Consider the following 24,122-nt stretch of genomic DNA (forward strand, 5'->3'; position numbering starts at 1 on the left):
TGGATTCAAATTCTGCCCCAGAATCTTTGGTAAGTTGTGTGAACCTGGGCAAATACTTAACCTTTCTAGCTTTCATTTCCTTCCTGGAAATTAGGAATTTGGACTGAATGACCCCTGAGGTCATGCACACCTTTAAATTGGATTCTATGATTTCTTTTTTCTTTTTTTTTTCTTTTTTTGGCTGAGGCAATTGGGGTTAAGTGATTTGCCCAGAGTCACACAGCTAAGTGTCTGAAACCAGATTTGAACTCAGATCATCCTGACTTCAGGGCTGGTGCTTTATCCACGGTGCCATCTAGCTGCCCCTCTGTGATTTCTTAATACCTCTAAAATAGAAGCATTGGGTTTGAATCCCAGTTTGGGTTCTTTGGAAGCTGGATCCCCTTGGGGCAATCACACAAATTCTTTGCATCTTGGTCTTCTCCCTTGCCAAACAGGGCTAGTAATCCTCCTATAAGTTACCTCCCAGAGTGCTTTGGAGAGGGTTGCTTTGTAAACTTGGAAACTCAGTAGAAATGTGATTTATTGCCATGGCCACTTACCAGTCCTTTGGCTGAGTTCCCAAGAATAATGTTACAGTAAGACCATAGTGAATTACAAACACCTGGATGACTCGCTATTGGGAGAAGTAAGATTGGGTATCTTTTTACGGTGGATATGGGAAAGATGAGAAAACATCTGGACTGACCCAGGGACAGAGAGTTTGATCTATATTAGATTTGTATCAACAAGTCACTCTGTGACTGCATGCTAGTTGCTGATTTTCCCCTCTGCTTTTAACCTTTTAAACATTAAATCCTTTGCCCAAGTGGAAATACAGCTTATTCCTTATTTTATAAAGCAAAGTGTTTTCCCCTCTGGTAAGCATTTAAAATATTTCCTAATAATTTGGAGGTAAGGACTCCAAATAGGCACTTCTTTGTTAGACCCTTTCCATCGCCAAGTCCTGTGGATCCCTTTAATCATCAGAGATGAAGGATTGTGTACAGCTTTTCAAAGGCTTAGGGCATTAGAAGTCTTTGCAGCTATAATGGTGACATTTGCTACTATAAATTCAAGACATGTGAGAGAATTGTGTATGCTCACTTTTTTCTTAATTTAAAAAAAAACACACATATTTATGTCCATAAAAAAGAACTCAAGGAAATGATTGTCCATTAAAACCATAGTTATTATCATCATTTTGCCATTGTTACTTGTGTCCAACTCTTGTGACCCCATTTTTGCTTTTGTGGTAAAACTCCCTAAAGTGGTTCTCCATTTCTTTCTTCAGTTCATTTTAAAGATGAGGAAACTAGAGGCAGTTAGAAGGCACAGTGAATAGAACATAGGCCCTGAAGTCAGGAGGACCTGAGTTTAAATCTGGCTTCAGACACTTAATAACTTTCTAGCTATGTGACCCTGGGCAAGTCACTTAACCCCAATTGCCTCAGGGGAAAAATGAGGAAACCGAGGGTCACAGAACTAGTAAGGATCTGAGGTCAGATTTGAACTCAGGAACTTGGCCCAGTACTCTATTCACTGTGCTACCTAGTTGCCATCATCATTATTTACCACTAGTTAAGTAGATCATACATTAACAAAGTCCTAATAAAATCTTCTTAATTGTTGATGGGCCAACTTTGAAATGTCTTTTATTATTTTCTTTCTGGGATTTCTTGTTATCATTTACCTGGTTGTGTGTTGTTTTTGATTCTGCCTAACTGATTCACTTTGCCTAACTTCACGAAAACCTATTTCTTTCTATATTTCCTTCCACTCTACATCCTATCTTTCTCAGGAAGCCTTTTCTGGTCCCTTTAAATGCTGGAACTTTCTCCTCTAAAGTTACTGTCTGTCCACTTTGTATGTACCTTTTTATAAATAGTGTTCCAAATCTTAATGCCCTTCTCACTGTCAATTCTATCATAGTTAATTATAATCTACAATACCGCCTCTCCAAACTGGTTCATATTAACTAATTAATGGTTCCCTTCTGGATCCATTCATTCAGGCAGTTCCGCACCTCTCCAAATGTCTTGTCATGTATCCTATTGTTCTTTGTTCTGTTCACAATGAGAAGCAGGGACGAGATTGTGGAACGCTCTGCTGGAGTCCATGTCTCCAATCTATACCATTTCTTTGGCCAACAATTTCTATTACCCTTTTCAGAAGAGGAAATGTAGTTTGTCTGGTAGGATGAGCTGTTGCTAAAACCATGCTGGCTTTGACTAATCCTTGTTTCTTCTTCTAAAGGCTCACAAACTATTCCTTTTGTAGTGTTTTCTAGATTTTGGCAGGACTAAAAATCTTGCACGTTGGTTTGATAGTTTACAGATTTCTCCCTCTTTCTTAAAAAATTATGAAAGCATTTGTCCTTTTCTGTTTGAAAAACCACGGACCACTGGGCCAGCAATCATCTGTAAGTTCTTTCAGCACTGGAAGATGTAGTTTGCCTAGATTTTGTGATTTGAATATATTGATGATAACTAGAAATTGGCTGATTATCTCTTCATTTATCTTGTATGTCTAGTTGTAGCTCACCATTCTTAGTCCAGCTTTCCCAGTCTACTGTATGAGAAAAGAAAAATGAGCTTTTTAAAAAAGAATCATTTTTTTAAAATTCAATTTTATTTTATTTTTGGTTCTAAATTCTCTCTTCCTTCTCATCTTCCCTCACCCATTGAGAAATAAGAAAAACAAAACCCTTTAGAAATATATATAGTCATTCTAAACAAATTTTTATATTAGCCATACTTCTTCCTCCCCCAAAAGAAAGGGAAATATATGTTTCAATCTGTATTTTGAATCTATCATTTTTCTGTCTGAAGATGGATAGCATGTTTCATCATGAGCCTTTTGGAATTGTGGTTGGTCAGTGTGTTAATCATGGTTAATAAGTCTTTCAAAGTTGAATTTTTTTTATAATATTGCTATTACTGATCATTGGGTTAGCAATCACATCTGTAAGTTCTTTCAGCATTGGAAAATATAGTTTGCCTAGGTTTTGTGGTTTGAATATATTGATAATGAGAAATTGACTGATTATCTCTTCACTTATCTTGCATGTCTAGTTGTTGCTAACCATTCTTATTCTAGCTTTCCCAGTCTACTGTATGAAAAAAGAAAAATGAGCTTTTAAAAAAATCTTTTTTTTTTTAAATCCAGTTTTTTTTTCTTTTTGGTTTAAATTCTCTCTTTCTTCTCATCTTCCTCCACTCATTGAGAAAGAAGAAAAACAAAATTCATTATAAATATGTATAGTCATTCTAAGCAAATTTTTATATTAGTGAGACCCCCCTCTCCACCAAAAAGGAGGGGAAAATATGTTTCAATTTGATTTTGAATCTATCAGTTTTCTGTCTGAGCCTTTTGGAATTGTGGTTGGTCAGTGTGTTAATCATGGTTAATGTCTTTCAAAATAATATTGCTATTATTATATAAATTGCCCTTTATATATTTATTTTCTGTCTACATCCTATTCTTTTCATGAGGTTTTTTCTGATCCTCTAAATGCTGGAACCTTCTCCTCTAAAGTCACTTTCTGTCCACTTTGTACATACCTTTTTATAAACAGTGTTTGCATCGGTTCATACAATTTTTTCCTGAGTTTTCCCCTTCATAGTTTCTTATAGCACAATAGTATTCCATCACAAGCATAGACCATAACTTGTTAAGCCATTCTCCACCTGATAGGTATCTATTTTTAAATTTTTAAAATTATATTATACAAAACATATGCATGGGTAATGTTTCAAAACTGACCCTTTTTTAATATTTTATTTTATTTTATAATAACTTTATATTGACAGAATTCATGCCAGGGTAATTTTTTTTTTACAACATTATCCCTTGCACTCGCTTCTGTTCCGATTTTTCCCCTCCCTCCCTCCACCCCCTCCTCTAAATGGCAAGCAGTCCTATATATGTTAGATATGTTGCAATATATCCTAGATACAATATATGTTTGCAGAACCGAACAGTTCTCTTTCAACACTGACCCTTGCAAAAACTTCTGTTTCAACTTTTCCTCTCCTTCCCCCCATCTCCTCCCCTAGATGTCAGGTAGTCCCCTGATGGGCATCTTTTCAGTTTCCAGTTCTTTGTTATCACAAAAAGCACTGCTATAAATATTTTTGTACAAATAGCTCCTTTTCCTCTTTCTTTGAATTTTTTAGGGCACAAACCCAATAATAGTATCACTAGATCAAGGGGGATGCACAATTTAATACCTTTGGGACTGCAGTTCCAAACTGTTTTCCCTAATGGTTGGAGTATTTCTTTTTGTTCCAACTATGCTGTATCTCCCACATGATACAGCCTTTCCCTCCTGTTTGACTTTGAGTTGTTCCTCATGTCTCCTTCTTACCTTACTATCTTAGAACCTGGCTTCCTTCATGTGCTACTTTCTAACCATGTCAGTTCTTAATGCCTTCCACCTTAAAGTTACCTTTTATATATCTCATTAATAATTCTAGATATCTATGCCAATTCCTTTACTAGACTCTTAAGTTTCCTGAGGGCAGAGATTGTTTTCGCTTTTTCTTTGTATCCCTAACTCTTAACACAGTGTCTGGCATCTAGTAGGAATTTAATATATGCTTATTTATTGATTGATAGTTTAATAAAAGCCCACATTCACACACACAAACATTTTCCTCATCTTTTGACATTCATTCATTACCAGCCTCAGCTCATTCTTAGCTATAAGACTCTTGAAATATTTCTTAAGGGATTTTACTAATGAATTAATCTTCAGTTACTTTCTCCAGTTTTCATCTTCTGTATCTTCTTCTTAAAAATCTGAGCTTATTGATGAGTTCTCTGTGCATTTACATCAATCTCTTTGGGCAGCTCTCCCTTTTCCTTCCTACCAGAATAATTTTGCTTGTGTCTTCAAAATTTTATTCCCAAGAAGTTTCCGTCCTTTGGGGATTGGCTTCCTCCCCTATAAAATAGAGTCTCAACATTCTAGCCAACTTTACTTTGAAGTCTTTGAAATCTCCTTTCCTCAAATAAAGTGTGTCAGACCATCTCTGTCTTTCTGTTCCTTTTCGGTCATGGATTGTATGGGGTCAATTGCCTCTGGTCCTGCCATTTATACTTCAGCAACAAATCCTTCTTTGTTGGTCAGGGCCAGGTCCAGAATAAAAGTTTCCCTTGTCTCTTTTTCTATCATTTGAAGATGAAATTATCACTAAGTTAAGTCACAAATTTAATGGCTGACCTAAACATATTACTATAACAATCGCTTTCTAATGAATCTTAACATCTGGAAGTACAAGAATAGCATCATCAGCAATCTCCCTCCCCCATGAGACTCCTTAATGCCGTGGTCTGTTTTCTCATGGAACTTTAATTATAATTTTTCCAATTCTATGTAAAGTGATTTGAGGAGTATTGTTGCTTTTGCTATATTAATCTGACCTCTTTGTAAACATTGAATATCCCTCAATTATTTAATTCTTCCTTTATTTCAGTTATTATAGTTTTACCGGCATTCTTGTACAGGGAGGTACTAAGGTCCTGTGAATTTCAGGGTAAGTTAATTCCAGATTTGTAAATAGTTGAATTGGGGTGAAGGTTGAATATCTCCACAATAGATTTATATATTTGTGGTCTAAGGATCAACCTTGATATGTTTGGAAAAATGCATTGGTAGACTGAGCACAAGGTAATTATTCTTTTGGCCAACATTTAATTTGGCAAGTTGCAGAGAGATTATTGTTTTCAGTGTTGGTAGATGGAGTAATCTCATCAAAGAAATTACAGATTCTTAAATTAGCAAGTCCACCATAATTTCCTAATGCTCATTGACACAGATAGAATTTTCTCTCCCCATGTTCCAGTGTTTCCTTTAGCAAAAATTGTAGGTTACTGAAGTAATGAAAAATAAAAAAATAAAATTAGATCAAAGGATATTCTGATCAACTCTAAATCTGAGGGACAATAAATTTATTCTTAGTAAGTAGATGTAATGTAATAAATAGTTTGTTTTCCTCTTTTTTATTCTCAGTTCCAAAAAAATTAATTTAAAAAAGAAAAGGGACAAATGATGAAAATATCATTCATCCATTTTCTTTTTAAAAATGAACTTTTATTGATATTTTGGGGTTTTATGGCACCTACATTTCCCTGTATCCTCCTCCTTCACACTCCCAGAGAATTATCCCTGAGAACAAAGAATAAAAAAGAGGAAAACACATTATTTAGCAAAACTAACATAGGTGACTGACATTTTACACCATTTCCCACACCCATAGTTCTCTACCTCTGCCAAAAAAGTAAGGAGAGATGTTGTGTCATAGGTTGTTTTTGGGAACAATGTTGGCCATTATAATTTTATAGCATCCAGTTTTGATTGGTTTTTTTATTTCCATTTATATATTGTAGTCATTGTGCATATTGTTTTCCTAGTTCTGTTTTCTTCCCAAATTATCTATATGCAGCATGTCCATTTTTTTTTTCAGCACAGTAATATTCTATTACTACATTTCTGCAGCAGGATTTTATTTCTTGCTCTTCATACAAAATATTTCCATCACCTACACCTTTGCATGGGCTATTTCCTATAATTGGAATGCCCTCTTTTTACTGAGAATATCTAATTTTCATCAATGCTTAGCTCAAAAACCATTTCCTCCATGAAGTCTTCCCTGATCCCTTCGGCTGCTAGTGCTTCCCCCTCAAATTACCTTATATTTCCTTTAAATGTTTATACAAAATTTATAACTTTATTATTTGTATTGTCTTTTTCTATAGAATATAATCTTTATGAAAGAAAGCACAGTTTCACTTATCTTTATTTCCTCAACCCAACCAACAGTGCTGAGCACATAGTAAACACTCAATAAAGTTGTATTGATTAATTCATTTGCTGATTTTTAAAAAATAGAATAATTCAGACCATTTACATTTCTTATTATAAGTAATATATTTGTTTTTGTAAGAACATTGTTATAATCTTTTATTTATATATATTTCAATCATTAAATTTAGTAGACAAAACAAAACAAAGAAAATCTCATATTTTCCTGAGATTTAATTAACTTTTAATTATAGGTTGAGCTTTTTCTTTGGGATTATTGGTTACTTTCTTCTTTTTCCTTTTTAATTTTTATTGTTATTTTGCCTGTGTAAAGGACTTTTAAGATAGTATTTACCCTTTTGTGTTAATAATTGGGATACCTTTTTATCCCAAGCTCCCATTTGGTTGCTGCTATTACAAACAAAAAAGATTATTTACTACATTTGTATTTATCTTTATATTAGATTTCAGTCTAAGTAGATACATAATTGAAGTATGTTCCTCTTTGGGATGCTGAAAAGGCAGTGCACTATGTTATGCTTGGGGTGTGGCAACCTACCAGGTGGAAGTCAGCATTGGTTCTAAGAATTACTTCAAAGCATGACTACCTAGGTGATAGCAAATAGCAAATAGTCATTTTTTCCTTATTTTTCTTCCTATTCCTATGTGTATGGCTAGCTGGACAGGTAATACTTTTCTCTTGGTGAAGGTATTTAGGTCAGAACTGAACCCACTGCCTTCTTAGTGCTCAGCTCTCTAACTGTAAATCCTCTTCTAAGTGTTTTTTATGGGTACTTTTAAATAGTAATATTTGATATTTAAGATTTTCTTTTTCATTTTCATTATAGGATCAAAATAATGTATCTTTTAGAGAAGAAACTAGATAGCTATATTTCTATGTGTTTAGAAATGATATAATATCGAATTTTTTTTAAAAAAAATAGCTTGGTATACTTAACTTGGAATCCATTTGGTCATGGAGCCTTTTTGCAGAGTAATTCTTGATGGTTTATCCGATTTCTCTTTCTGGGATAGTTTTGTCTAGATTATCTAATTCTAGTTTTAATAATTTTGGAATTTTGCATGTTTGTTAGTCATCTGTTTCTTTTAAATTTAGTGTTAACTAATTCTGTTAACACTGTGCTATTATATATGGTTTTTAATAGTTTTTCTTGAGCTCCTTCCAATGTATCCATGGGATTACTCACAATATACACATATATGCATCTGTGTGTGTATACACACACACACACACACACACACACACACACACACACACACTTTTTTCCCACCTCCATTGTTTCTGGTAATTTTGCTATTTCATCCCTCCATAATGTTTCCATTATATTGTTTAGCTACATGTTGTGAATTTTCCTCTCTTGGTAAATATTATTTTTATCCAGTCATTTTAGCTATATGACTTCTTTATGATCTCATTTAGGGTTTTCTTGGCAGAGATACCATTTCCTTCTCCAGCTCATTTTACAGATGAGGATTTACAAACAGGGTAAAGTAACCTATCCAGGGTCACATAGCTAGTAGGTATCTGAAGCCAGATATCAACTCAAAAAGATGAGTCTTCCTATCTTTAGGCTTAATGCTCTATGCACATGACACCCTTTAGCTGCCCCCCTCCAAATCTTTATTACTATAATTTTTTGGTTTGTTTTGGGGGGCATTTTTTCCTCTTTGTGGTTTTTCATGACAACCCCTTATTCTATTTTGTTGATTAGAAGCCTGATGATTATTTTTCTAAAACCTAACTATAGGACAATACTTTTTATCCCTACTTTGTGTCATCTTTTAGGTGTTACTTGAGAGGCATTGTAGTGGAGCATACAGACTTGGATTTAAATCTACTTGGATTCAAAGGCCACCTCTAATTCCTCCTGGCTGTATGACCTTGGGCAATTCCCTTAACCTCTCAGTCCTCTGAATGGCCCTCTGAGACTACAAATTGCAAAGAAATTGTTAAAGCTGCATTAGTAAAGAGAATTTCCTTATTCAAACTTCTTCCCTCCCTCCCTTCCTCCTATCATGCCTCCTTCCCTCCCTCCTTCTCTCCCTCCTTTCTCCCTCCCCCTTCCTTTCTCCCTCTCCCCCTCCTTTCCTTTCTCCTTCCCCCCTTTTCCTCTCTCCCTTCCTCCCTCCCTCCCTCCCTCTCTTCCTTTCTCTCTCTCTCTCTCTCTCTCTCTCTCTCTCTCTCTCTCTCTCTCTCTCTCTCTCTCTCTCTCTCGCAATTGGGGTTAAGTGACTTGCCCAGGGCAGCACACAGCTAGGAAATGTTAAGTTTCTGAGATCAGATTTGCACTCAGGTCCTCATGATTTCAGAACTGATGCTCTATCCACTGCACCACTTAGCTACCCCTAGACTTTTTACCAGTGAGATGACTGTTAGGATCCTGATCCTAGATGTGGCCTCTCAAATCTTTCTGCATCTCCATCCTATTATCCACCATATTAACTGTTCTTCTATGTTTCATGTCTTCTGAAGAAATAATGAAGACATAATCTATGCCTTTATCTCATTACTATTTCCTTCAGAACAATAGATCTAAGAAATGGGGCACTTTAAAGGTAGAATGAATAGATTAGGAAGAAGGCTATACATTCAAAGATGTGACATGGTCTTCCTGAATCTTTTCTCACCTTTGCAAATCATATTTTCTTGGTAAGCTGTATTTAGACATGTACTACCTATAATCATTCGCTGTTTATGTCTATATTTCTCACATTGCCAGCAAGAATTTAAATTCCTTAAGGACAAGCACAAATGTCATGTTGTATGTATTTTTCTGTCTTGTTTAATCCAACCAATTAGCATTAGCTGTCCATTATGTGCCAGAAGCTGTGATTCAAAGGTCAAGGGAAAAATAGTGCTTGTTGTTGTCTTCTTCTGGAGTTTATATTTTAATGCCCAGCCCCTTTCAAAGCCTAGCAAGTAAGAAATATTCTTGAATGGTTGTCTCCAAAATTTAATAATGACTCAAGTACAATGTCAAAACTGTTTCCATTGCCTCAGTTATCTCTAAAAATGTCTATACAATTGTACGGAAAACAAAATGAACTCTCTTGGAAGAGTGAACATGAGTACAAATCCTAGTGTCTTTTCAATTTGGGAGCCCTCAGTGTAATTTTCCATTTTTTGGGAGGATTGTAATTTAGGAAATTGGATTTTAGGAGATATTGTATTTAAGAAATAAGATTGTAATTTTGTAATTTGCCATTAGCCATTGTGACTAATTATAACTTTTATCATATTGATTTCAGACACAAACTTAGATGGACAACGATCCAGTTACTCTTAAAGCGAGGAGCAGACCCTAACTATTGCCCAGTGCCTATGCATATGCTTTTCTTCCCCATTAGAGCTGCGGATGTGACTGGAGTCCAGCTCCTCTTAGAGTACGGCGCAAGGACTGATATCCGCTTTCCAAAAAAGGTAGTACCCCGGTTTGATCATACAGTGTTCAGCCTTGGGTTTTTGCCTGCATATTAACTCTTCACCCCTTTCTCATGAAGAGGTGTCCCTTCTTCTTGCCAAGGTGAACCCTTCTCAGGCATAAGTGATCATGCTCCATCCCATTTCCTCTGGCAGATTGTCACCTCCATCATTCCCACTTTCTAATCTTTAGTCTCACAAACATGCCCATGCCTCCCTATCTTTAAAAATGTCTCACATAATTTGATTGTTTCTACTAACGTGCATCCCATATCTATCCTTCCTTTTCTGGCTAAAATCCTTAAGAATTTATCTGTAATCATTGCCTCCATTTCTTCTCCTCATACTTTTGTTTATACCCTCTGTTTTTCTAGCTTTCAACCTCAAGATTCACCTGAAATTGTTTTCTTCAAAGTTACTAATTCTCTCTCTTTGTCTCTTCTTTTCTCTTCATCTCCATCTCCCTTTCTTCTTCTCCCGTCTTTCCTCTCTTTTTTTCTCTCTTTCTCTTTTCCTCCTTCTCCTTCTCTCTCCCCTCTCCTCCTTCTCCAGCTCCCTTTCCCTCTTCCTCTCCCATGCCACCAGAAGCAAATATAAAATCCTCTTTGGCTTTGAAACCCTTTCACAACCTTGGCCCTTCCTCCCTATCCAATTTTCTAGATCACATTGCCCTTCTACATACCCTATGATCTGGTATCACTGACTTATCTTGCTGTTCCTCCCACATGACCCTCCATGTCTCCCACTCTGTCCCTAATCCCTGGAATGATCGCTCTCCATACCAACATTTTGTGGCTTCCCTTGAGACTCCATTCAAATCCTCTGCAAGAAGCCTTTCCCAATGCCACTTGTTCCAATCCCCGCACCAGGAGTGCCTTCCCTTAGAGATTACCTTCCATCTATTCTTTATGTATCTTACACATACATGGTTTTCTGCATGTTCTCTATCCCATTCCACAACAAGATATTTAAGGGCAGGGACAAGATATTTAAGGACCTTTCTTTGGATCCCCAGAACTTAGCACAGTGCCTGACATATAATAAATGTTTAACAATGTTTGTTGACTGACTGACTGATTGACCTGAAGGAACATTCAGCTAAGGACTTAGTTCTAAGGGGAATTTGGCCAGCCATAAAGAGAAATAAGAGAGAGAGAAGCGTCACGAGAGAAAAGAATATCTCAGGAGAAAAGATGCTACCAGGACTCAGGAAGGATGATAGCTAAGAAACGGCCATTAGATTTGGCAATTAAGGAATCATTGCTAACTTTGAAGGGAACAGTTTGTTTTTGTTGTTGTTGTTGTTATTGAGGCAACTGAGGTTAAGTGATTTGCCCAGGGTCAACCAGCTAGGACATATTAAGTGTCTGAGGCTGGATTTGAACTCAGATCCTCCTGACTTCAAGGCCGGTGCTCTATCGAGAACAGTTTCTATTGAATAATGAAGTTGGAATTCAGACTGCAGAGGGCTTTAGAGGTGGTTGAAGGGAGGAAGTGGAGACACTTTTTGGAGAAGGCTTTCTCCAGGTGAGGAAGAGAGGAAAGATGGAGGAGATTGGGTGAGGGGAGCAGGACTGAGTATCTCAAGGATAGGGGAGACATAGATATATTTGTAAAGTACCAGGGAAGGAGCTAGTAGCTTGGGACAGCTACATGATTAGAGGGTAAGTGGGGATGATAATGGAGGCAATCTGATGGGCAAGATGGGAGGAAGCTTGTATCTATCTGGGTTTGTCTTGGCAAGGAGAAGGGCCGTCTTTTTATGAGAGACAGGAATGAAGAGTTATTGGAGAAAGGCTTCTGAATGATGTGAGTTGAGGAGAGGGAAAAAGAAAAACTCACTTCTTAAAAAATCTGATCTTGTATGCAGTGTTCCACACCCCTGTACCATCATCTTTGCTAAGAACTTGTAGGAAGTATTTTTTCATAAAGCTAAAGATGGTCATTATAATTTGGGAACATTCTGTCCTAATTACCTAAGAATGTTCTTGATAATAGAGTTTATATTAATCATAGGATTCTAGATTTAGGCTGGAAGGGACCTGGAACATTATCTGGACTCATTTTAGATGAGACGACAGAGCTACAATGGTTAAGTGACTTGTTCTGGGCTCTGACAGTGAGGAAGTAGGTGAGGTTGCATTTGAACATAGATTTTTGTCTTTAAGGAATAATTTGAAGCTGATTTAAACCCATAAAATCTTAGACTCCTAGCTCTGGAGACAGAAGAGACTTTAGAAATTAACTCAAACCTTTTGTTTCATAGAAGGGGGAAATAAAATTCAGAAAGGTTCCGTGATTTGTCAGAGGAATATCATAGGATAAAAGGGTGGCACAGTAGAGGAAGTGCTGGGCCTAGAGCCAGGAAATCTCCTCTTCCTGTGTTCATATCTGGTGTCAGACACTAACTGTGTGACCTTGAGCAAGTGACAACCCTATTTGCCTCAGTTTCCTCATCTGTCAAATGAGCTGGAGAAGGAAATGGCCAACTACTCCAGTATCTTTGCCAAGAAAACCCCAAATGGGACCATGAAGAGTCAGTCATTACTGAGATTACTGAACTGACAAGAAGTCAGTTTGTTCAACCTTTTCATTTTATAGAGGGGAAAACTGAGGCACACACATGTTAAATTGAATTCCAGTCATAGATCTGAAGTAATGTTCAAAGATCATCTCATTTAACTTTACACCCCATTTTGCAAATGAGAAAATTGAGGACCTCCAGGAAGTGAATTGATGTGTTCAGATCAAAACTGTCTTCCCTGTATTGAAATTTCTAGGGTATTGCAAATGTCCTATAGATTAGTGGCTCTCTCCCAAACTTGAAGCAAATTGGTATTCTTCCCTTCATTTATTATAGACAATTTCAATTATGTGGTTGTCTGAATGTGTTTTCTGAACAGAATCTCCTCTTTCCCCCTCCTCAGCTACTTCTTAGCTCTCGTGTGAGGGAAGAACTTCTTGCTAAGTGATTCTCAGCTTTGTTGGATGGAGTGTGTGGCATCTTTCACAGAAGAGACTTTAACTGCTCATTATCTCTGCTAATGCAAATATCCCTTGAGCCTATATTAACTTTCAGTATTTTAAATGGGAGAATTCCCTCATTCTCCAGCATTCTTCAGTCTTTGATGCTTGTGGCCCCTTCTTTCTGACACACATGACTGGATATTTTGTTTTTCTTCATGTTCCTGCAGTTGAGAGGGCTCACTCCTCTTCACATAGCAGTAGCCCTGCCTGATGAGGCAGGTGTCAAAATCACAGAGTTATTGCTTCATGCTATCACCGACCCAGATACGAGAGCTGAAGATCAAGATGAGAGATACAAGATAAGTAAGGTATTTTACTTTGACCATATAGGAGAGGGAAGGAATTAGGCATTAAGTTACTCAGTCAGTGGTAAGTGTTTAAGGTGGGGCCTAGCACTGTGTTGGAGATAAAGAGATAAAAACAAAAAAATATGCTGGAAAAGGGATCTTAGAGGATATCTAGTCCTGCCCTCCCCCTTCCCAAATGAGGAAACTGAGACCCAAGGAGGTGTTATGGAATCACAGAATAATAGGTTTAGATCTGAGAGGCTAACAAGTCCCCCTTCTTCCTCTATTTTACAGAGAAGGAAACTGAGACCCTAGAGTTGGTGTCTTGTCAAAGATCTTGAGATCATAGATTAGGCTCTGGAAGGGTCTGTGGAAGTCACTTTTGCTGATTTTTCAATTGAGGAAACTGAAGTCCAGGAAAAGAGCCCAAGCTCACACAGGTGGTCCCTCTTTCAAATATGCTGCTCCACTCACAAACCTGAAAAATAATCCTAGATGCCTCTTTCAGAACATGTGGGGTATGGTGGAAAGAGTTGTAGTTCTGGAACTATAGGACCTGAGTTCACATCTTTCCTCTAACTTTGACTACTTAGATTAGAGAACTAAGAACTGATCATCTAACCCAACATCCTCATTTCACAGATGATACATTGTTGAAGGTTTCATGGGCAGCAAGTGGCAGAGTTGGGATTTGAACTCAGGTTCATCCAGCTGTGGGTTGGAGAGTTTCTGAAGAGTCAATGAGCAGTTTCAAGAGAACACTTTATGATTTGTCTGGTTAGACTGGGTTATTCCTGGAATTTTGCCCGATCAATACTATTCTTTCACTTTGTATAGTTTAGAGCTTGCCCTGAGAAGTTTTTTGTTATCTTGCCTTTGACTAAAGGAGAAGGGTGATAGCTAAGTAGCTGGAAAACTAGCGTTGGTGTTCAAAAGATCTGGTTTCATATACATCTTGACTTTGTGAGCCTGGGCACGTTGTTCAACCTCTTTAAATCTGCAAGTTGCAGAGAAGGGATCGACTTGCAAAGGTTCATTATGTTAGCTGGATTCTGTTTTCTAATCTATTCTGCTCTTTTCTTTCATTTTATAAGTGAGTTTATCCCATTCACCTTCAGGATTGTGATTATTAAGTGTGTATTTCTCTCTTTCCCATATCCTTGTACATTTTCCTCTTTCTATTGCCACTGATTTCTTTTACAAATAAGGTGATAAAAAGGAGAAATTTACTGTATTCTATAAATGAAATTATTTACTTCTTCATTGTCGAAGATCTCTTGCTCTTGTTTCCACCTCAATGCCAAGTCTTTATTCTTTCTTCTTTTCCTCTTAATATTTCTTTCATATTCTCTCCCCAACATTTGATTCTGATCCTATATTCTCTCTCAGATATCACTCTCTTCCTCACTTATCCCTTTTCTTCCATTTTCCTTTTAAATTTAATATATTTGTATCCTGAAGTCAATCTCTCTCTCTCTCTCTCTCTCTTTTTCCTCTCTCTCTCATCTGTCTCTCCCCTTTCCCTCCTCCCTCCCCCCTCACCCCAGATATGAACCCATAGCAATATAAAGGGTTTGCAAGGCCAGATCTCCTGGACACTCATTCCATGGTCTTATTCTTTTAGTATCAGTTTAAGACTTTTGGTCTTCTCTTATTTCTTCAAGAAGGTCACCATTAAGGAAAATTTTCCCTTTGAGATGCTAATTCCTGACTCTCAAACTCAGGGAATAATTCCAAGGCTTGAAATATCTACTCTCAAGCTTGCTAGTCTCTGACCTATGTTTAGAAAAGAAAATTACTGAAAGATTATGAGCCAAGACAGTGGTAAAGGAAAAGCCAGTAAGAATCTATAGGCATGTGATCAGGATTTTTGGTTATCTTCCTTCATTTACTTTTCAATATAATATCCCATTGATCATTCTTCTTGCTGAGAACAGTAGTAAAGGTGGGGTTGTGTGGAAGGAAAGAAAGATTGTGGAGTTTGTTTCCAAGCATTTAATCTAACTGTGGACTTGCTATTGTTCCAAATATGAATATATTTCTGTCTGAGAGAGTGGCCAAGCAAGTTGCCATTGCCTCACTATTGCTCTTTATCTGATTATGTCACTTTGTGTGTATGTGTGTGTGTGTGTGTGTGTGAGAGAGAGAGAGAGAGAGAGAGCGAGAGAGAGAGACAGACAGACAGACAGACAGACAAAGACACAGAGACATAGATAAAGACAGAGTTTTAGTCTAAGACTATTAGTCTATAAATTCCCCTTTGTCTTTTCCCATTTGGGAGGATTTCTGCTCCTTTATGCAAAACATTGGCTTAGAACATAATGATAATTAGCTTATCTTTATCTGAAGACAAAAATCCATCCTAAAAAGTATAGAGAGCAAATAAAAAAGATTTAAAGAGAGAAGGAAACTCTTGTGAGTAAGCAATGTTAGTTTACTAGGCAGTTTTGAGATGTAGAGGAAGAGAAGTCCAGAGTGGAAAAACTCACCAGATCTCAAGGAGTGGAAACTGTCATGGAAACACAAAATTCCACTCAAGCAGATTATTCCTTAAATGGATCATTAAGCCAGATAAAGCTCTATATGCTTTGTGGTTATATGTGTCTGAGAGTACTAGTACTTTTAGATCACCAGCAGCAAGTCCTGGTCCTGCCATGTCTCTACCCCTGACCCCTTTTCTCAGCAAAATTCCAAATTTTCAGGACTCTTTCCTGAAAGCTTTTGCTTAGTCCCTAAGTGACACTTAGCATTAGTTCCTTCTCTCACCTCCCCACAATCCTCTTGACAACAAAGGGAGGCAGACTCACAGGTATAACACTAGAGTAGACTTTAAAGAGATCTAATCCAACTCCTTCATTTGATTAAGAAATTGAATGACCTATGAAATGACTCCCCCAATGTTTCCCTTACTGGTAGAAGGGTGCTGTTAACCCAGGTCCCCCAACTTCAAAGCCAGTGGGCTTTTTTCTTCCACTTCATATGGTATTCCTTGGCTTAGAGAATTCGGCTGTGATCAATGAGCTTTCAAATTTCCTTGTAGATCATAATTCTACTAAAAGGTACTTACTTACCACATGAAATCTTAACTAAAATTTTGGATATCAAATATCCTTAATGTTAAATGAAAAAAGATCCTCCAGGTGAGCATTCTATCTACATATTTAATATTTAAGTTGAATTTTGTGGAGATGATCTTAACATTTATCCAAGAAGAAGGAAGATGAATTTTATTCATTATAGTACCTCAGGATACTTTTGCATATGGATCTTACTAGCTGCCAAACTTTTAAAAGTGAATCTTTAAATATTCTTTAACCTTTAGAAAGAAAGCTCTACTAAGCAATTTTGAAAAATAAATCATATTTATATGAGTAATTTTATTGGCTATCAATAAAATTTGCGGGTGGATATTTCAGGAGTATATGGTGAATTTTCTACATAACTTATTTCCTAAGTATACTTAGTAGTTGAATAGCTTTTGAACTCCAGTTTTGGCTTCCAGCTCCCTGAGGATTTGACAGATTATAAATTGTGTTGAACAATTTTTTTTAAAGGCCAGTCTATTCAGTGAAAAAGATCATTCCAAAGAATTGTCTACTATCATAGAACTTGACAGTATGGCATATGAGGATTCTGAACTTTTTAATTAAAGTGGGTTCAAATCCTGCCCTTCTTTGACTGTGAGGCAAATTACTTGGCGTGTCTGGGCTTCGATTCTCTCATCTGGAAGATGAGGAGTTTGGGCTAGATGGTTGCTGAGTTTCTTTTTAGCTCTAAAGCTATGATTCTAAGAGTTATAGAATTGATTAAAATTTTCAATTTTCACCCATTATCTTGGGATCTTTCAGACAGCAATACTGTTTTTTTTAATAAAAAAATTGTAAACAAAATGAAGTATCTTACACTATAAATACCACTGATGCAGTGAAATGATTATAAATTAAATGTACTTAGTGGGGAAAGCCCATTCATTGGCTGATGTCTAGACAAGCAAAATGAACCAGAGTTGAGCAATTATGCTATTTAGTGAATTTAACCATGGCAGTAAGCCAGTCTGGATTATTCAACTTCCCAACTCCATTTTCCCTTATCCAGTAGCACTGAACACCTCAATTAGCAGGCAGATCTTAATTCCCTGTGCATGCTGTGACTGGGGACAAATGGGACTGTTATTTCATATAAACAATGAGTGAGTTCATTCATTTCCTTTCCTTTTAACTTTGCTTTTAAAACCTCCATGTTTAAGTGACATATCAGTCCCTTACCACAGACACAATGTGATGTAGGGGAAAGATACTCTTGGCTCAGAGGATCAGGGTTCCCTTACCATTTGAATGACCTTGGAGAAGTTCCTTAATTTTCCTGAGCCTCAATTTCTTCAAATGTGAAACAAGAAGGCAAGACTATATGGACTCTAAAGTTTCTTCCATCTCCCAAGAGATAAGAGTTTATGAAGTGATCCTATGATCCTATCTCCATGGGGCCTCAGATTCCCCTTCTGTAAAATGAGGGGGTTCGAGTAGATGGTCTCTGAGGTTCTTTTCCACTCTAGAGCTAAAGATCCGATGATTTTATGTTACTCTATGGAAGCCAAGTTTGGGTCCCCTCCCCATAGCCATTTGTGAAATCAAAACACAATTTATTACTCATTAATAATACACTGTGGCCTTGCATTTCCTGTCAACTAAATCAACAAGTAGTGTTGATTTGTTGAAAGTTCTTTCCTTTAGGAGGGAAAGATTATTCTCTTCTTTAACTTTAATAAACAAGGCTGCTGTGTCAAGGCCATAGTCTGCATATCTGTGTATGGATGTATATGAGTGTGTATTTGGTGTGTACGTGTGTGTATGTGTGTGTGTGTATGTGCATATGTCTGTGTGTGTAAGGAGTTGATAGAAGATGGGGTTTAGGAAGGGACAGGAGAAGGAGTAGGGATGGCTGAATTCTGATAGTTCAAATTTTAAATGATTGGAATTTCCAGAGGAGACAGCTTACCCATGCATTTGCTAGCAAGATTGTTCAGGGAAATTCTACAACAAGCATTTATTAAGTTGCTAGTAGGTACCAGGTACTATGCTAAGAACTGGGAATACAAAGATAAGAAGAAAATATTCCTGCCCTCAAGGAGTTTGGCTTCAATTACTGGGGGCAGATGCATGCAGTAAATAAGTTTATATAAAATATATACAAATACAATGGATAGAGCATCAGCCCTGAAGTCAGGAAGACCTGAATTCAAATCTGGCTTAGACACTTAATACTTCCTAGCTGTGTGACTCTGGGCAAATCACTTTACCTCAATTGCTTCAGCAAAAATATATATATATTTTATCCCATCTCAATGAAATGACATTTTAGGAGCAAGTTGGCTGGTCGTAGTCTAAGGTGTCCAGGCAGAGACAGTATAGACAAATAATAGGTAAACACTAAGGAAATCAAAGAAAAAAATATATATGCATATGTATACACACACACAAATATTTTTTTGATGGATGAGGATAATAAGAACTAGGGAAGGGTCTGGAAAGATTTCCTGGAGTAGATAGTACTTGAGCAGAATTTTGAAAGAAAGGAGAGATTCCAGGATTGCGGAGTAGGTGGGAGGGAGGGGATTTCAGAAGTGAGGAAAAGCCAGCAAAGTCACAGAGATCCCGGGCCATAGATGTCATTGGTATGGCCCAGTAGGGTCAGTTGGGTTGAACACAGAATGGTGAATGTGATTGGAAAGACAGGTTAGAGTCAGATTATGAAACAAAATTTTGAAAGCAGCACGAGAGATCTGTGAAATTTGGTGATTGAATAAGCAACCCAAAGTTACTTAACCTCCAGTTCTCATTCCGTAGGCATTTAGTTACTGCTGGGCCCGAAAAGGGATGGAAGAATTCACTCTTGAGTATTTGAGGTTGGGTGTTGAGGAAAACTTTGGGTAAGGATTGATTGAGGGCTGAGTTTAGCCATAGGCACTCCCCTAATTTGATTTCTCTGTTCAAATGCAGTTTGACACTTTAGTTTCAAGCATGAAACTTAATAATGAAACTGGACCACCAATGTCATATTATTCTCCATCTAAGTTGAGTCCTGAAGAAGGCGGGAGAAGTCCTTTACATGTTGTGTGTGAGAGAGAAGATGACTTCAAGGTAAAGAGACAGCTTTAAGAAGCCCTGTGTCTACATGGTATAGATGGACTTTTTCTCCATAAATTGACTTGGAATTATAGAATTTTAGCATTGGAAGGATCTTAGAAGCTATTTTGTATAATTCCTTCCCAACCTGTGTTAAAAATTCCCTTGGAACACATTCCATCCTTGCCTCAACTGTGGTTGTTGGGCTTCAAGCTTTTCCCTGAACATTTCAAGAGGTGGGAATCATGACCTTACCTAATTGCCTTTACTGTCAAAACTCTCTTAGTAAATGAAATCGCACTGTTAACTACAAAAAAGAGGTTGTAGCTTGGGAGCTTTAAATGACCTGAGAAGTCACCTAGCCCTCATTGTGCAGATGAGGAAACTGAGACTATAAAGGGAAGTAACTTTTGGGAAAGTTACAGAGATAATGAGTGAGGACCTAAGTCTGGGTCCTCTGACTCCTGATTTCCGCTGTCTCCCATAAAAATGTTGTTAGGACCTATTGAAGTGAGCTGGAAGGAAAGAAGGAGAGAGGGAGGGAGAAAAGGAAGGAGGAAGAAGAAGAGGAGGAGGAAGAAGAAAAGAAAGGACAGCGGGAGAAAGAAAGAAGGAAAGAAAGGGGGAAGAAAGAAACATTTATTAAGCTTCTACTATGTGCCAGGCATTAAGTTCTTTACAGATATGGGTGCTGTTATTATCCCTATTTTATAGTTGAGGATACTCAAGGCAGTCATGAATAAAGTGACTTACCCAGGTTCACACAACAAATAAGTGTCTGAATCTGGATTTGAACTCGTCTTCCTAACTCCAGAACATACTATTCCATGGAAAAAAGTGGGTAGGGTTAAAGATGATGGGAGATCATTTGCCAGTGCTTCATGTTCTATATTTCATCATTCTCTCTCACAGGAGTAGGGATGGGGATGGTGATAGAATTTATCTTTTTATCCCATTTCAATGAAATGACATTTTAGGAGCAAGTTGGCTGGTCGTAGTCTAAGGTGTCCAGGCAGAGACAATAAAGACAAATTATAGGTAAACATTAAGGAAATCAAAGAATATTTAAAATGTTTTTATTGAATTTATTTAGTATTTTATTTTCCCCTATCACATGCAAAAATAATTTTTAACATTCATTCTTAAAACTCGGAATTCCAAATTCTGTCCCCCCTTTCCTCCTCACTTCCATTTCCCATTGAGAAGGCAAGTAATTTGATATACATGTTGTTATACATGTGTAGTCATGCAAAGCATTTCCATAATGCAAACTGTGAAAGGAAACATAGATCAAAATAAGCAATGAATTGGCAAAGAAGAAAGAACCCAAACATAGAAACTTACTATGAGATTGGAAAGGCCAGAGTTCATCTTTAGAGGAGCATGGTAAAATAAAAAGAGCTTTTTTTTACCCCAAAGACTAATGTAATATTAAATGGCTCCCAGAGAGAATTTCTAGAACTCAAAAATGACTTTTAAAAATCAAATGAGGTATCGAGAAAAAACAACTAACAAACCAAAACAAACCAAGAAAAACAAGATTATGAAAAATAGTTAATCAAATAGAAAAGGAGATAGTTTTAAAGATGAAAATAACTCTTTAAAAATTAGAATTGGACAAAGGGAAACCACTGAAACTTTGAGAGACCAAGAAATATAAAGAATAAAAAAAGAACAAAATCTAAACATCTAATAAGATCTGGAGAACAGATCAAGAAGAGAATATATAAGAATAATTGGATAACCTGAAAGCTGTGATCCAAAAAAGGAACCTTGACACAATAATGTAAGAAATAATGCAAGAAAATTGTCCTGGAGTTGTAGAGGACCTTAGATACTGGGGAACTCTAAGAAAAGTATACTTGAAGCAAAAATACTTACAGCAGGGTGTTTACTCAGTATGATTGATGAGATAATGGCTCTCTAGTTCACATATACTTAGTACTTAGTGTGATATGGTGATGTAATGGTTCTACAGTTGGCACATGCTCAGTGTGTTGTAGTGATGTAATTGTACTAAAGTATTTACGGACTGAGAGGTCTGGAGAAGAGTGAGTGTGTGCTTGAGCTCGATCTCAGACTCCAGACTCCAGACTCCAGACTCCATCCTTAACCAGCCTCGTGGGGGCTCTCCTGCCTTCGTCACTTCTCCACCTAAGACCAAGGTCTGTCCAAAAATCCCCCAGAAAGCTAGCCCAGACATTACATAGAGTGATAGAACATAAGGAGAAAGTAGAAATAAGAAAAATCCACTGATCACCATCTCAAAGAGATCCTTTGTGGAAAAAAAAATAGGGATATTATTGCCAAATTTTGAAACCCTCAGATCAAAGAAAAACATTTTCAAGAAACAAGAAAAAAAGCAATTCAAATATGTTGTAACTACAATAAAAATTGTACAGAACTTAGGAGTCACAATAAAAGACCATGGGTCTTGGAATCACATATACTGGCAATCAAAATAACCAAGCTGGGGCAAAAAATACTATATGTAGCAAAATTACCATAATATTGAATTGAAAAAAAAAAGGGACATTCAGTGAACTTGTAGATTTTCAGGACCTTCTCTCAACTAAACCCAAACTTAATAGAAAAATTTACATATAAGAGCTAATATCAAAGATTAATTTCAAGGTACTTGGACAAATTATTTATATTTTTACCATATGTTTGATTGACATCAGCAATTGAATAGCTCAAAAGAAAAATTGGGGCCGAGTTGAGTATGATCTGACTTTAAAAAGCAAAACCACTTAGGAAAAGGTAAAATAATAATTATGTTGTACAAATCAAGTGTAGAGAAAGAATAGACACAGAGGCCTTAGAGGGGGAAGAGGGCTTGTAGTTGTGAAAAATTATTCACATTGGGGATGGGGTAAGTAGGCAATAATACATATACCCATGAAGGGTATAATACCTTCCAAAAAAGAAAAGAAAAGAAAAAAGATGCTTATCTTCTAGCTGGTGAGACAGCATATAAATAGGCCATGCAACATGAATAGAGAGTTGATGGAAGGTCATCTTAGAAGGGAAATCTATAGCAGATTTGGGGCCAAGGAAAGGCTACGATTCATGGCTGGTAGGATTAGATATGAGTTTTACAGGAAGCCAACAAATGTAAAAGGCAGAAATGAAAAGACAGAGCATTCTGGGACAGGGGTAGCAATTGCAAAGGCAGGGGGATGGGAGTTGACTTGTCACAGGAGGAGCAGATAGATAGAAAAGTCAGAGGCTATTAAAAGATTTGAAGGAAAAAGTATGTCAGATAGAGGAGGAAGAAAGGAAGTAGTACCCCTGATGACCTGGATGGGATAGATTAATGTCAATCCACAAAACAAGCCCAATTTGTAGCATTGTAGATATCCGAGATATAATTGCTCACACCAGCCCAGCCCTGGTTTCATTTTTCAAAAAAGTGGAGGAACCAAGGAGGAGAAATTCTAGTCTCCATCTGATTCTTACAAACAGGAAGGAGTAGGTTTCTGGATTGGAAAATGATGAGAGTCTATGGAAGAAGTGACTGTTTCATGGTAAAAGAGAAGGAGAGACAAATCACATGCATGTAATAAATATTAGATTTGGGGAGAGTAGATTTTATAGGGTTCAGTGAAAAAATAGGATTCTAAGGCTAAAATTCTTAATGAGAAGGTTATTCTGAGAGGGATGGGAAGATCTTGCAGATGAAATTCTGAATACACAAAAGGAATTTTGATAAGCAAGAAGAGGGGATGCTGTCAGAAGAGACTGATGTGGATATCCCTAGAACTTAGTAACCAATTTAGATGAAAGAAAAAGACAAAAGTACAAGTAACAGAGAACCAAGGACAGGTCATAGAGTTTGAACCGTGTCAAGATTGTTGATGCTCAGAATGAACTAAGGCTCATGAGGAAGGATAAAGATGACAGAAAGTGGTTTCTCAAAGCCATATTGAAGAAAAGAAAAGAATGCAAATGGCCTTTTTGTGCCAGGGGGTTGATGGGAACCTCCGCTGGAGGGATAGTGAAACTGCTCAATTCTTATTTTCCTTCTGATTTCTCAGCCTAGGCCAAGGACTAGGAACAACAGGACAACAATGACTAATAGAAAGTTGATATTCTAGAAAATGGGGAGTAAAAGAACCCAAACTGTCCTTGGTAAATTCAGGCCATCATCCTCGGGTGAACTCTATTCTTATATATTGAAAGGAAAGGCAAATATGATTGCTGAGCAATTGTCAGCAAATATCCAAAGATTTGACAACGGGAGAAATAGTAAACATGATGATCAAGGCAAAATTACACTGTTTTTTACTTTCTTTTACAGGAAAGAGTAGAATCTGCAAACTCTAAGATAAGATTCTAAGTCTTAATTAGGATAGATGGGAGCTATAGAGTTGCAGATTTTAACATAGAAAAGGAAAAACTATGTAAGGAAATTTATATAAAATGACAGGAAAAACTTCCTAACCTAAGCTATT

At 37.0% G+C, this 24,122-nt stretch overlaps 1 protein-coding gene across 4 annotated transcripts in view; it reads left to right on the forward strand.

Annotated features, from left to right (window-relative positions):
* Positions 1-24,122, forward strand: part of ANKMY1 (ankyrin repeat and MYND domain containing 1) — a 121,226-nt gene that overhangs the window by 39,185 nt on the left and 57,919 nt on the right. For all 4 annotated transcript variants that reach the window (XM_051991852.1, XM_051991851.1, XM_051991850.1 and 1 more), the window contains exons 9-11: positions 10,058-10,229; positions 13,424-13,564; positions 19,540-19,680. In XM_051991852.1, coding sequence (XP_051847812.1) covers positions 10,058-10,229; positions 13,424-13,564; positions 19,540-19,680 — 454 coding nt within the window. The remainder of the gene's footprint in view (positions 1-10,057; positions 10,230-13,423; positions 13,565-19,539; positions 19,681-24,122) is intronic.

This window comes from Antechinus flavipes, chromosome 4 (genome assembly GCF_016432865.1).
Source record: "Antechinus flavipes isolate AdamAnt ecotype Samford, QLD, Australia chromosome 4, AdamAnt_v2, whole genome shotgun sequence".
Lineage (NCBI taxonomy): Eukaryota > Metazoa > Chordata > Mammalia > Dasyuromorphia > Dasyuridae > Antechinus > Antechinus flavipes.